Below are 11,646 nucleotides of genomic sequence, written 5' to 3' on the forward strand. Positions count from 1 at the left end.
AAGGAAGCAGCAAGCCACTGCATAACAGAATGAACCTTGAGGACATTATGCTGAGTGAAATTAGTCAGTCACAAAAAGAGAAATACTACATAGGACCACTACTGTAAAAGACTAAGAAAAAGAAATTATACTAAAGGCGATAGGGGGAAATCTTTGTTGGTCGCTGGGAAGTTGGTGATTGGTGGGGGGAAGTGGGGAGAGTGGAGTGCAGGGTGGGGATTGGACACAGGAGAGATTGGGTGCTGGGGAAGGGGGCAATATACAGGGAGGGAGAGGGAAGTGTAGAGCTCTGGGATACAGGGATTGAGTCATGGTTGGAATGGGGAGGGAGGAATGGTGTTAAAATGCTTGGCTATTTTTTGAATCTTGGTTTTCCTTGCATTATAATATAGAGTAGACACTGGAGGAGGAGAGAAAGGAATAGTCAGAAACATCACCATAGAAGGCTTGTAAGTCCATCTTCTGCCTATAACTGATTGGAATACCTAAAATGGGGCTACAGCGTACCCAGTGAATGAGGCTTCCTGTGGTGCCTTTGCAATACATAAAACTATAGGTAGAAACTTGAACCACATCCAGATCTCCAGAAATGAGAAATGTCCACTTGAAAGGATGAGCAGACTGGCCTCGAGTGGCTAGAATAACAGAAGATACTTCTTGAAAGAAAGACTTACAAGAAAATACAAAACAATAGAGACAGATGGCCTATTACTACAAGAACAAACAAATTGCTTCCCCAGGAAACACCAAGTTAGGTGGTCGGGTCCCCTCAATGCAAACCCCCTTCCAAGACTAAGACTCAACGGAAATACACGCTCTGATTGGTGACCACACACATCACCAATGGGGGGAAGTGGGGTAAAAGCAGCAATGAAGCAGCAAGCTAAGCTCTACAATGTTCGGTGGGCTTCTGTGCACCCAGATGGGGACCTGGTTGGCAAGCAATGTGAGGAGACTTGGGGACTTTTGGACCCAGAGTCAGAGGCATGGCCATGGCTACCGGCTGATTGGAAGAGAGGGCATGTGCAGAAGAGCGCCCACACTTACAGATGATACCCACGTGACCTGGACCGGATGACTGGATGATCAGAACTCAACCAGGAGAAGAAAGAAGAGGGAAAAAAAGAGTGATCTGATACAATTTGATGAACTTGACCTACACCTACAGATGCAGTGACTCAAAAGAGGGAACAAATCCTTACAGCAAGAAACATTCCCACCCCCTCCACACACAGAGTAGACAGAGATGGGCAACTTGGACATTGGATACCCAAATTGGGGGGGCGGGGGGGCACTACAAAGGCAAGAAGTGACTGGCTTACAAGCTTTCAAGAGGGAACCTAGAGCTAGGGGGCATGGAAGAAGGCAGAATCTCCAGTGAGTACTATGTAATCTGTCTAGGCAGAGCTGATGAAAAGAAATTCAGATGGGTCACTTGTGATACTTTTGTGAATAATTGTTATCAGGACTGATTATGAAGGTTGGAAATGTAAAGGTAGACATTTTGTATCAAGGAAGGGAGTGATTAATTCTCCAGTCTAGGAGCAGAGGTCTCTAGGACCATCAACGGAGAAGAGTTGAGAGCGGGACCCTACCCAGAGAAGCAGAGATGCCTGAGATGGAGACAGAGACAATGACGATGACGTGGAATGATGAAGCATCTGGGGACTTTGGATCCAGAGATGGAGAGGGACTGTGTACTGAAGACTGGGGGGAAGAGGGGGAGTGTATGGGGTGGGTTTGTAGGGTATACCCTTTGGTAGGTTGATGATGCACGGAGGGGTTTGGAACCATGGCAATGAAATGATATACGATGGAATGAATGTAAAATTAAAGTTCTCTCATGTAAACTACCATATAATTCACAATAAAACATAAAAAAAAGGATGAATAAAATGTGGTAAAGCTATATAATGGTATATTATTCTTCTAAAAAAAGAAGTATTGATACATATGATAATGTAAATGAGCCTAGAAATATTATATTAATTAAAAGAAACCAGACCCAAAATTCTTTTTTTGTAAAATTTTATTTATAAGAAATGTCCAATTAGGCAAATCTGTAGCGGTAGAAAGCACATAATTGGTTTAAAGGGTTAGAGAGAGAAAGGATAGGGGAGAGACTGATTAATAGGCATGGGTTATTTCGCAGGGAGGCATTGAAAAAGTTCTGAAGCCAGATACAAATAAAGGCTATTCAACATGGTGCATATACTTAAAGCTTTTGAATTGTAACCTTTAGAATGTTTACAATTGTAATTGTAGTATACATTTTACAACAGTAAACAACAAAACACTTATTCTTTTAACAAGTTCTAAAAGAGTGAAATTTTTTATTGTATTATAAAGATATATACACTATGGTGACATAAAGATCCAGTTAAAATCTTTGATAATGATAGAGTTTGTTGGAAAAGTATGCTCAAATTCTGACAATTTCATAGAATTCACTTTATGACATAATAGCAAAAATAACAAAAACACTTAAGCTGTTTTTGTTTTTTTTTTTTGGAATAAGCTGTAAAAGAATCAAATTATTTATTACTTTATAGAGACATATGTTTTTGTTAAGAGCCATTGAGTCAATTCTGACCCATAGTGACCCTCTATAGGGTTTCTGAGGAGAAGCTGGTGAGCTTGAATTTCCGACCTTGCAGTTCAAATGGCTTTGTAGTCTGACGCATTAACCCACAGCGCCACATCAGGATTCTGAAATTGCCAGGGTGTGAGAATATTTATCTTACAAACTCTGCCATTATCATAGGCTTTCACTGCATCTTTTAATTACCATAGTGTATATATATATATATGTAGAGAGAGAGGGAGACATATACACTATGGTAATTAAAAGATGCAGACAAAGCCTATGATAATGGCAGAGTTTGTAGGACAAATATTCTCACATCTTGGCAATTTCATAGAATTCACCTAATGACATAACATCAAAGAAATGATGAATGCAGAATTCAGGATACTGATTATCTCTGGAAGTATGGTGTATGCTGTGCTTGGGTGACTGTTCAAGTGGTTGCTATAGTGATTACAATGATGTATTTGCTAACCTGGTGATGGATGCAATGACTTTGTCATTATATTGCTACTCCTTGTGAACAACAGACATATTTTATACACCAATTTGTATATGCTCTCTTCAGTAATAAAATTGAGGAAAGGTCTTCCATAATTCTGATTCTAAATATATGGTCTTTTATGCCCTGGGGAGTTGTGGTGTGGTGCTGTAGGATAATGTGCTGGACTGAAAGAACAATTTGAGCCTCAAAGTGGGCAGTTCAAACACACCACTTGCTCCTGGGAAACACTATACAGTATTGCTATGAGTTGGAACCAACTCAACAGCACTTAACAACAACAACAATATGGCGCTGTGTGATAAAACACTGAACTGCAAGGTCGGTTTGAACCACAAGGTTAGCAGTTCAAACTTACCAGTCTCTATTTGGAAACCCTATGCAGGGTTATTATGATTGAGAACTGACTCAAATGGACTTAACAACAACCAAAGGAGGCCACGCTTCAAAGCCTGGAGTACATCAGGACCTCAAAAAGAACTTGTTAGATGCTATCATCCTATAGCTGTTTCCCTAGAAATTCTAATGTAGTAATTCAATGGCGAGGTCAGATATTTTTCATATGAACAAGGGTCTCAGGAGTATTATCTCAGAAAGAGTTCTGTGCAAGCTCAGCACTAGAATATACCTTGGGTGCCTGGCTTCCTTAGTGGTGCTAAATAGAACATGACCTGTGAGACCTCTATCTGCTTTGATAAACAGAATATAAGGCTCTCTCATCACTCCCTTGCTTCTCCTGTGAAGCCCCTATTGTTCTTACCTCCACATCTATGTAGACGATTCTGACTTCTATAGTCTCACTATTTGGTATTTGTGAAAAATTAATTTTCCTAATCCTACAAGTTGATCATTTCACCTGTCCTATTTTACACTAAACATGTCCTAAAAGTAAAATTTTTGTTCACTGAATTTTTTTTTTCCTCTGAGAGAAGCAATTAAATGTTTTGTATGAAAGTGTAATATTATAGACAATACTCAAAGACACAAGAAATTCAATTAATTTTACCTAACAAGTTATCTCTTTGTGGATTCTAAAAGAGAAGAGTAAGAACTAAAACAACAGAATTTGAATATGGGAAAAATAAAACACATGTCCAGTATTTTCAGCAAACCAATAGAAGAAATCAATCCATATAAAATACCTTTTACAAATTCTACTATATTTATCCAATATTTGTTCATTTCATTATATACCTAAGACAGGAAAAGCTTATGGTAGTTATTAAAATAAAGTCAAGAAAATAGTATTACTTAAGGGAGTATAAAAATATGTAAGAGCAAAAGAATAACATGATTTATAAATATTGGAAAGAAATAGAACATGATTTACTAGTTGAGTTTTATTTAGTGCTTACTATGTGGCAGGCATTGTACTAATTTATGGTAGTGGTTACAGGTGACTTCTCAATGAAATTGCGCTTCAAATGGTCATTTTAAGGCTCAACTAGCAATCATATCAATATCAATATCTTTAACCACACGTATTTAATTTGTATATTGAACAAATAATCCGAGGAATTGGATTAGATGAAGAAAAATGTGGCATCAGTATTGGAGGAAGACTCATAAACATCTGCAACATGCAGATGATACAATCTTGCTTGCTGAAAGTGAAGAGGACTTAAAATACTTACTGATGATGATCAAAGACCACAGCCTTCAGTATGAATATCATTTCAGTACAAAGAAAACAAAAATCCTCACCGCTGGACAAATACACAACATTTATATCAATCGATAAAAGATTAAAGTTGTCAAAGACTGCATTTTGCTCAGATCAACCATCAATACGCATGAAAGCAGCAGTCCAATAATCAAACAGCATATTGCATAAAGAAAATGTGCTGCACAAGACCACTTTCAAGTGTTGAAGAGCAAAGATGTCACTTTGAGTACTAAGGTAGTTCTCACCCAAGCCAAGGTAGTTTCTATAAATTTATATGCATTTGGAAGTTGGACAGTGAATATGGAAGACCATGGAAGAACTGATTCATTTGAGTCACGGTATTGGAGGAGAGTAAAATATGCTACCTTATAAGATTGTGGAATAATGTATTTATTGTCTTTTATTGCATTAAGAAGAACTTTTGTGGTTTCTTGTATTCATTGTCTGTATTACTTCTATTTTTCCCTCTGGCGTCTTAGATTTGTTTGTCTCTTCTGCACTGTCTATGTTGTGAGAGCCCACGTGGTTGCAATTAAGTCTGTCAAAATAATCCAAGCTTACTCTTCTGTAGAAAAACTCTTTGTACTATTAATTTAATATTCACACTTTATCATATCAGTAATATTCACACTTTGAAAATGCACACTTTTGCAAATGCTGTTATTGTTCAGCACAACTGAGTACGTACTAACTTTTAATGACTCTGCATAGGGTTTTCAAGGAGTAGTTAGTGGGTTTGAACCACTAACTTTGTTAGTAGTCCAGTGAAACACCAGGACTTGAAATATTAGGATGTAGAAACTCCATTTTGAGGGCAACCATCTATTCCAGTACAAAAGGCATAACTTCTGATGACTCCATCAAAAGATATATTAACATAAGTACCTTGAAGAGTGAACTTTCTCTCCCAAGGTATGTGTAGTATTACATATGCATCTGTTATAGAAATCTAGAAACAGTGAAGGAAACCGATCCTAGGATAAAGCCAATACTTATAGACTAAGGAAGTCTTCCTGTATACTCCCTATATCTGAAGTACTTATATTGAAAGTCTTTCTAACAGCTCTTTATTTTTGAACATGTTAGTGTTTGAGATTCTTTTAGTTACGAATCTTGGCATCGGCACTCTTAATATTCCCATATCTAACCACCATTTAAAATCAATAAGAAAATATAATTATTCCATTTTGTATCTAGTGAGATTGAGTGTTGTTGATGCTGATGCTGATGTGCAGACAGCTATTACCAGTTACAGGTCTTAATAATTAATTAACTGGAAAAATGACATAAAGTGTATACTATCAAATATTTTTTTCAATCTTACCTTTATATCTCTATTCCTCAGACTATAAATAAAAGGATTCATCATTTGAGGGACCACAATATACATCACTGAAGCAGCTGCTATCTTCCTGGGAGAATTTGTAAATGCTGAACTGAAGTACACACCTACAGATGTCCCATAGAATAAAGAAACAACTGAAAGATGAGACCCACAGGTGGAAAAAGCTTTATACTTTCCTCCAGTTGATGACATTCTCAAGACAGAGGAGATGATGCGAGTATAAGAGAATATGATGCCAGCAACAGGGATGCCACCCAATATGCAAGTCAAAAAATATATCAGGATGTTGTTGATAAGTGTACTAGAACAGGCAATCTTAAGGACCTGGGTAAGTTCACAGAAGAATTGAGGGATTTCCAGGTTTGTGCAGAAGGACAGATGCAAAATCATCAGACTGTGGAGCAGGGCATTCACCATATTAATGAACAAGGAAAGTAGAATCAGCTGGCCACAAAAGCAGAAGTTCATGATGACTGTGTACCTGAGTGGGTGACAAATGGCTGCATAGCGGTCATAGGCCATTACAGCAAGAAGAAAATTTTCAAAGCCACCAAAAACCGTGACAAAGAAAATCTGGCTCAGGCATCCTATATATGTGATGGTCTGATTCTGTGCCTGGATGTTCACTAGCATCTTTGGGATGGTGGTTGTGCTTACACAAATATCAGTAAAGGAGAGATTGGAGAGGAAAAAGTACATGGGGGTATGCAGGTGGAAGTCAGAACTGACAGCCAGGACTATGAGTAGATTTCCAAAGACAGTGACCAGGTACATGATCAGAAACAGGCTAAATACAAAGTGCTGCAGATCTCGATCCTCTGACATTCCCAGTAAAATGAATTCTGAAATAATTGATTGGTTTCTGAATTCTATATCATTGATGAATCTGATAGAAAGATGGGGTGACAAGACAATAAAATGTGTGGGATCCCTTTAATCAACAGCAATGACAGCACTGAAGACATGCATTGTTTTAGGAAAGGAAGAAGAATAAGAGAGTATACAGAAATGGCACCTTTCCCATGAATATTATTTGGCTATTTAAAAATAGGAAAAAAAATGCATATTTCCAATATCTATTTATTCCGGAAAAAGCTGGTGATGCTATTTTTTAAATTACAGTATCTGAGTTTTTAATGATGATTTAAAATATTTAGTAATTTTATCAATAGAAATAGAGTCAAAAAGAATCCTGAAGGTCAGTCTTGCTTTCCACCTTCTTCCCAAGATACCAAAGCCAGACAATAAAGATAATACAAATATATACTAATAACTAGATTATAAAATGAAATTGTCAAAACCTTCTTCACCATCACCAAAAGAATGTCCATAGACCAGATAATTTTATAAAAGGCATATTTGTAATGTTACTGCTCATTAGGCAAATCACCCTTGCAATTGCAGAGACAGTGAAAGAGACTAGCTGATTAACAACTCTTAGATATTGGTGCAAAGATACAAGGAAACCTATTAAAATAATTACAGATAAACAAGTTTCCCAAAGCGTACATAGTTTCATTGTTTGTTGCATGTACTTTCTTCACATTCATCATTCTTCTGTTGGTTGTATTTGTAGTAAAGAAAACAGAAAAAATCTTGTGCTTTAAAAATACTAGCTAAGGGGTTTAGATTACCTCACTGACATCTCTGTGGAATGCATCTTGGATATCTATGCCAGACGGAGAAGACAGAATGTCTGTACTCAGCAAGGCCTGAGGGACTCAGTGAAGCACTAAGCTTCTGGTCAGTGAAACATTAGGCTTCTGGTCAGCTCTTGAAAGAGGATCATCTGTTACAATGCCTTATAGGGGAAGGACTCTGAAGTGAGATACCACAGGTACACTCTTTGCAGTCTTTTATCCCTGGAGGCTCAATCTCCAAAGTCCCTCATTAACCCCACACATTCATTGTCAATCTGATTATTAGCACAATAAGTAACCTACTGTACTAACAGGGCTCCAATGTGATGCCAGGGCAATAAAAAATCTACAAGACCAAGACTTAGAAAAAGAAATTCAGGATTGTGGATACTCTGTCCCTGCAAGACTAGCTGCATGCCATTTGTCTTTCTCAACCTGTTTCTACTCACGTCTATGTTACATACGTTGTACATGTTGACACACTGTCATTTTCCTCTTGGATTTCAGTCTTTTCTTTTTCACTGCAAACATACATCTCTAAATAACCTGTGATACTAGGAAACTTATATCCAATATTCAGTGTGGAAATATAGTTAAAAATATATGACTATTAGAATGCCTTCATAAACATAGCTAGTATAGTGTTAAAAATGCAAACTTGGCAATATTTTTTCTAAGAGTAATTGATTCTTTCCTAATCCTTAATATATATTGTTTATTTTATAAAGTATACTCTATGCTCTTCTTTGCTTAATTCTGATTTTGTTTAATATGGACAGACCTATTATTTCCTCCTTAGAATTGTTCAACCACCTTTCCCAACTCTATCAAATTTATTTAACATACACTTTTCTTTACATTGGGAGAATGTCAGTTGAAATAATATGTCTTTTTATTTTTCCCAGAGTTGTGAGACATTGACTTGGCATGAAGTTTATCCATGGTTCTTGTTAATGTCCAATGAGTTAGTTCCAAGTTTTGGCAAATCATTATAGGGTTTAAGAGGAGTGACTAAGTTGTTAGCCACCAACCTTTTGGTTAACATCCCAGTGATAATCCTGAAGTACCACACCAGATTTAACCATATTCTCACTAAATTTAGTTACATTTTAACTAAAATATATGAAGATAAATTGCCATGAGAGCATTCACCTAATATTTTTTTTCAATTTTTTTGAATTCATGTTATCATATGCATGTCAACATATCTTACCACTGTTACTATATGTATATACATAGAGTTTATTAATCAATAGCTATTTGATATGTTAAAACCAAGTTGAGATAAGTTCAGATGGTTGTTGTTATTAGGTGCCGTCTAGTAAGTTTTGACTCATAGAGATGCTCTGCACAACAGAAGGAAACAAAGTCCAGTCTTGAGCCTTTCCACAATTGTAACTCTTCAGCCAATTGCTACTACAAATAATCTAATTTGTCTAGTTAGGGGTTTTCATCTTTTTCACAACCTTTCTGCTTTTCCACCTATGATCCCCTTGTCCAGTGTCGCCCCTCTAAATAATATAATATATTTCAAGTATGATAGACAAAGTCTTGCCATCTGGCTTCTAAAGAGAATTATGGTTGTATTTTTTCATCATAGATTTGTTTGCTTTTCTGGAAGTTCATGGTACTTTTAATATTTGTCTCCAACACAATAACTCAAATGTATCAATTCTTCTATGTTCTTACATATTTATTGTCCAACTTTACATGCATATGAGGCTATTAAAATACTATGGATTTAAAACAACAATGAGCTATCATCTCACACCAGCAATAACAGAGAAAATAAAAAAAAAATAGAGGACAATAAATGCTGGCAATGATGCAGAGAGACTGGGATCCTCCTACATTGCTGGTGAAATTGCAAAATGGTCCAAACATTTTGGAAAACAATATGGCGATTCCTCAGGAAATTGTAAATAGAAATACCTTATGATCCAGAAATTCTTCTACTTGGTATTTATCCACAAGAAACACAATCGATAACACTAGTAGTTATATGCATACCAATGTTCATAACAGCACTATTTACAATAGCAAAAAGATGGAGACAGCCTACATGCCCATCAATGGAAGAATGGATAAATAAACTTTGGTACATGCACACAATGGAATATTATGCTACCTTGAAGAATACAAGGAAGATGCAAGCCACCACATAACATGGAAGAACCTTGAGGACATTATACTGAGTTAAATTAGTCAATCACAAAAGGAGAAATACTGCATAGGACTATTATTGTAAAAGCTTAAGAAAAAGTAGCCACACTTAAAGGAAAAAAATATTTCATGGTTATCTGGGTATCTGGAATAGGGTGAGGGGAAGGAGGGGAAGTTGGAGCACAGGGTAGGGAATAGACAAAGGAAAGTTTGGGAGCTGGGGGTCAAGGGGCAATACACAAGATATGGGAGAGGATTGGAAGAACAAGGAGGATGGAAGAATATTTAAGCAGGTTTACATGGGCTAAGTGGGACAGAGGTAAATAATGATGTGCACTCAAACTTGGAATAACAGGGTTCTAGGATACAGGGATTGAGGCAGGCTTTGAATGGGTAAAAGAGAAGAAATAATGCTAAGATTCTGTACTATCTTTTTATTTTTTTTTTTAAGTTTTTATTGTGAATTGAATGATAGTTTACATGGGAAAACATCAGTTTTTTTTCTGGAAGTCCATGATACTGTTAATATTCATCTACAACACCATAATTCAAATGTACCAAATCTTCTATAGTCTTTCATATTCATTGTCCAACTTTAATACATATGAGGCTTTTAAAATACCATGGCTTTGATCAGGACCACCTCTGTCCTCAAAATGACATCTTTGCTTATGAACACTTTGAAGATGTTTTATGTAGCAGATTTGCCTACTATAATACTATATTTGATTTCTTCACTGCTGCTTACATGAGGGTTGATATTGGATCAACTTTGAAAAAAAAACAACAACAACTCTTTGACCACTTCAATCTTTTCTCCATTTGTCAAAATGTTATTTAGTGATCCAGTGATAATGATTTTTCTTTTCTTTACATTGAGGTACAACTCATATTGAAGACTATGACCTTTGATATTCATCAGTAAGTAAAGTCCTCTTCCCTTTCTTCGGGCAATGTTGTATCATCTGCATATCACATATCACTAATGAGTTTTATTCCATTCTTGATTCTGTGTTTTACTATATATAATCCATTCTTTCAGCATATAGATTGAATAAATATGGTGAAAGAATACAACACTGTTGTATATCTTTCCCTAATTTAAATCATTTAATGTCCTCATTTCTTTTTAAATGATTGCCTGGTGGTCTATGTACAGGTTCAACAGGAGCACAATTCATTGTTCAGGAATACCCAATCTTTGCAATGTTATTCACACATAGTTGAAAGTCTTTTCTACTTAATAAAGCACAGGTAAACATTTTTTATTTTTGTATTCTCTGCTTTTAGCCAAGATCCAACTGGTCTATTTGGTACATTGACTGTTTATTCTTTCGATCTTCTTAGGTTGTTTTCAGTCTCATTTAATATTTTGCCTATGTTGTTGTTAAGTATGTAGAGTTGGTTATGACTCATAATATAGAATCCTTCAATATAGCATATCGAAGATTGAATTATTCTTATATTGATTCAATTTGAGAAAAGCTGAGCATACTTGGCAGTTTTGGATTTCTAAGACCAGGTCTTTGCACATTTTATTATGATATTTGATTTTATATTATTGTGATGCCTTTTGAAAATTTCTGTTCTGTTCTTTGACCTACATATTTCCTCCATTTACTTTAGGATCTCTACCATGGAGAGAAAGTGTTAGAGTATCTTGGGACATCCTTTTATTCTTTTCCTTTTTTTTTTTTTATATTTTAAATGTCAAACCACAACCTTTCTGCTCTTTGGCCACTA

General features: G+C 36.1%; 1 protein-coding gene and 1 pseudogene across 1 annotated transcript; both read right to left on the bottom strand.

The window, feature by feature from the left end:
* Positions 1-5,875, bottom strand: part of LOC102840449 — a 24,129-nt pseudogene extending 18,254 nt beyond the window's left edge.
* Positions 5,876-6,013: 138 nt separating this feature from the next.
* On the bottom strand, positions 6,014-8,275 carry LOC102840830 (olfactory receptor 7G2-like). The gene is made up of 2 exons (XM_006877663.1): positions 8,205-8,275; positions 6,014-7,031 (listed from the first exon to the last, which is right to left on the bottom strand). Exons 1-2 carry the CDS (start codon positions 8,273-8,275, stop codon positions 6,014-6,016), a joined length of 1,089 nt encoding a protein of 362 aa, XP_006877725.1.
* Between the last annotated feature and the right edge of the window lie 3,371 nt (positions 8,276-11,646).

The sequence above is a fragment of the Chrysochloris asiatica genome, unplaced genomic scaffold (genome assembly GCF_000296735.1).
Source record: "Chrysochloris asiatica unplaced genomic scaffold, ChrAsi1.0 scaffold00549, whole genome shotgun sequence".
Classification (NCBI taxonomy): domain Eukaryota; kingdom Metazoa; phylum Chordata; class Mammalia; order Afrosoricida; family Chrysochloridae; genus Chrysochloris; species Chrysochloris asiatica.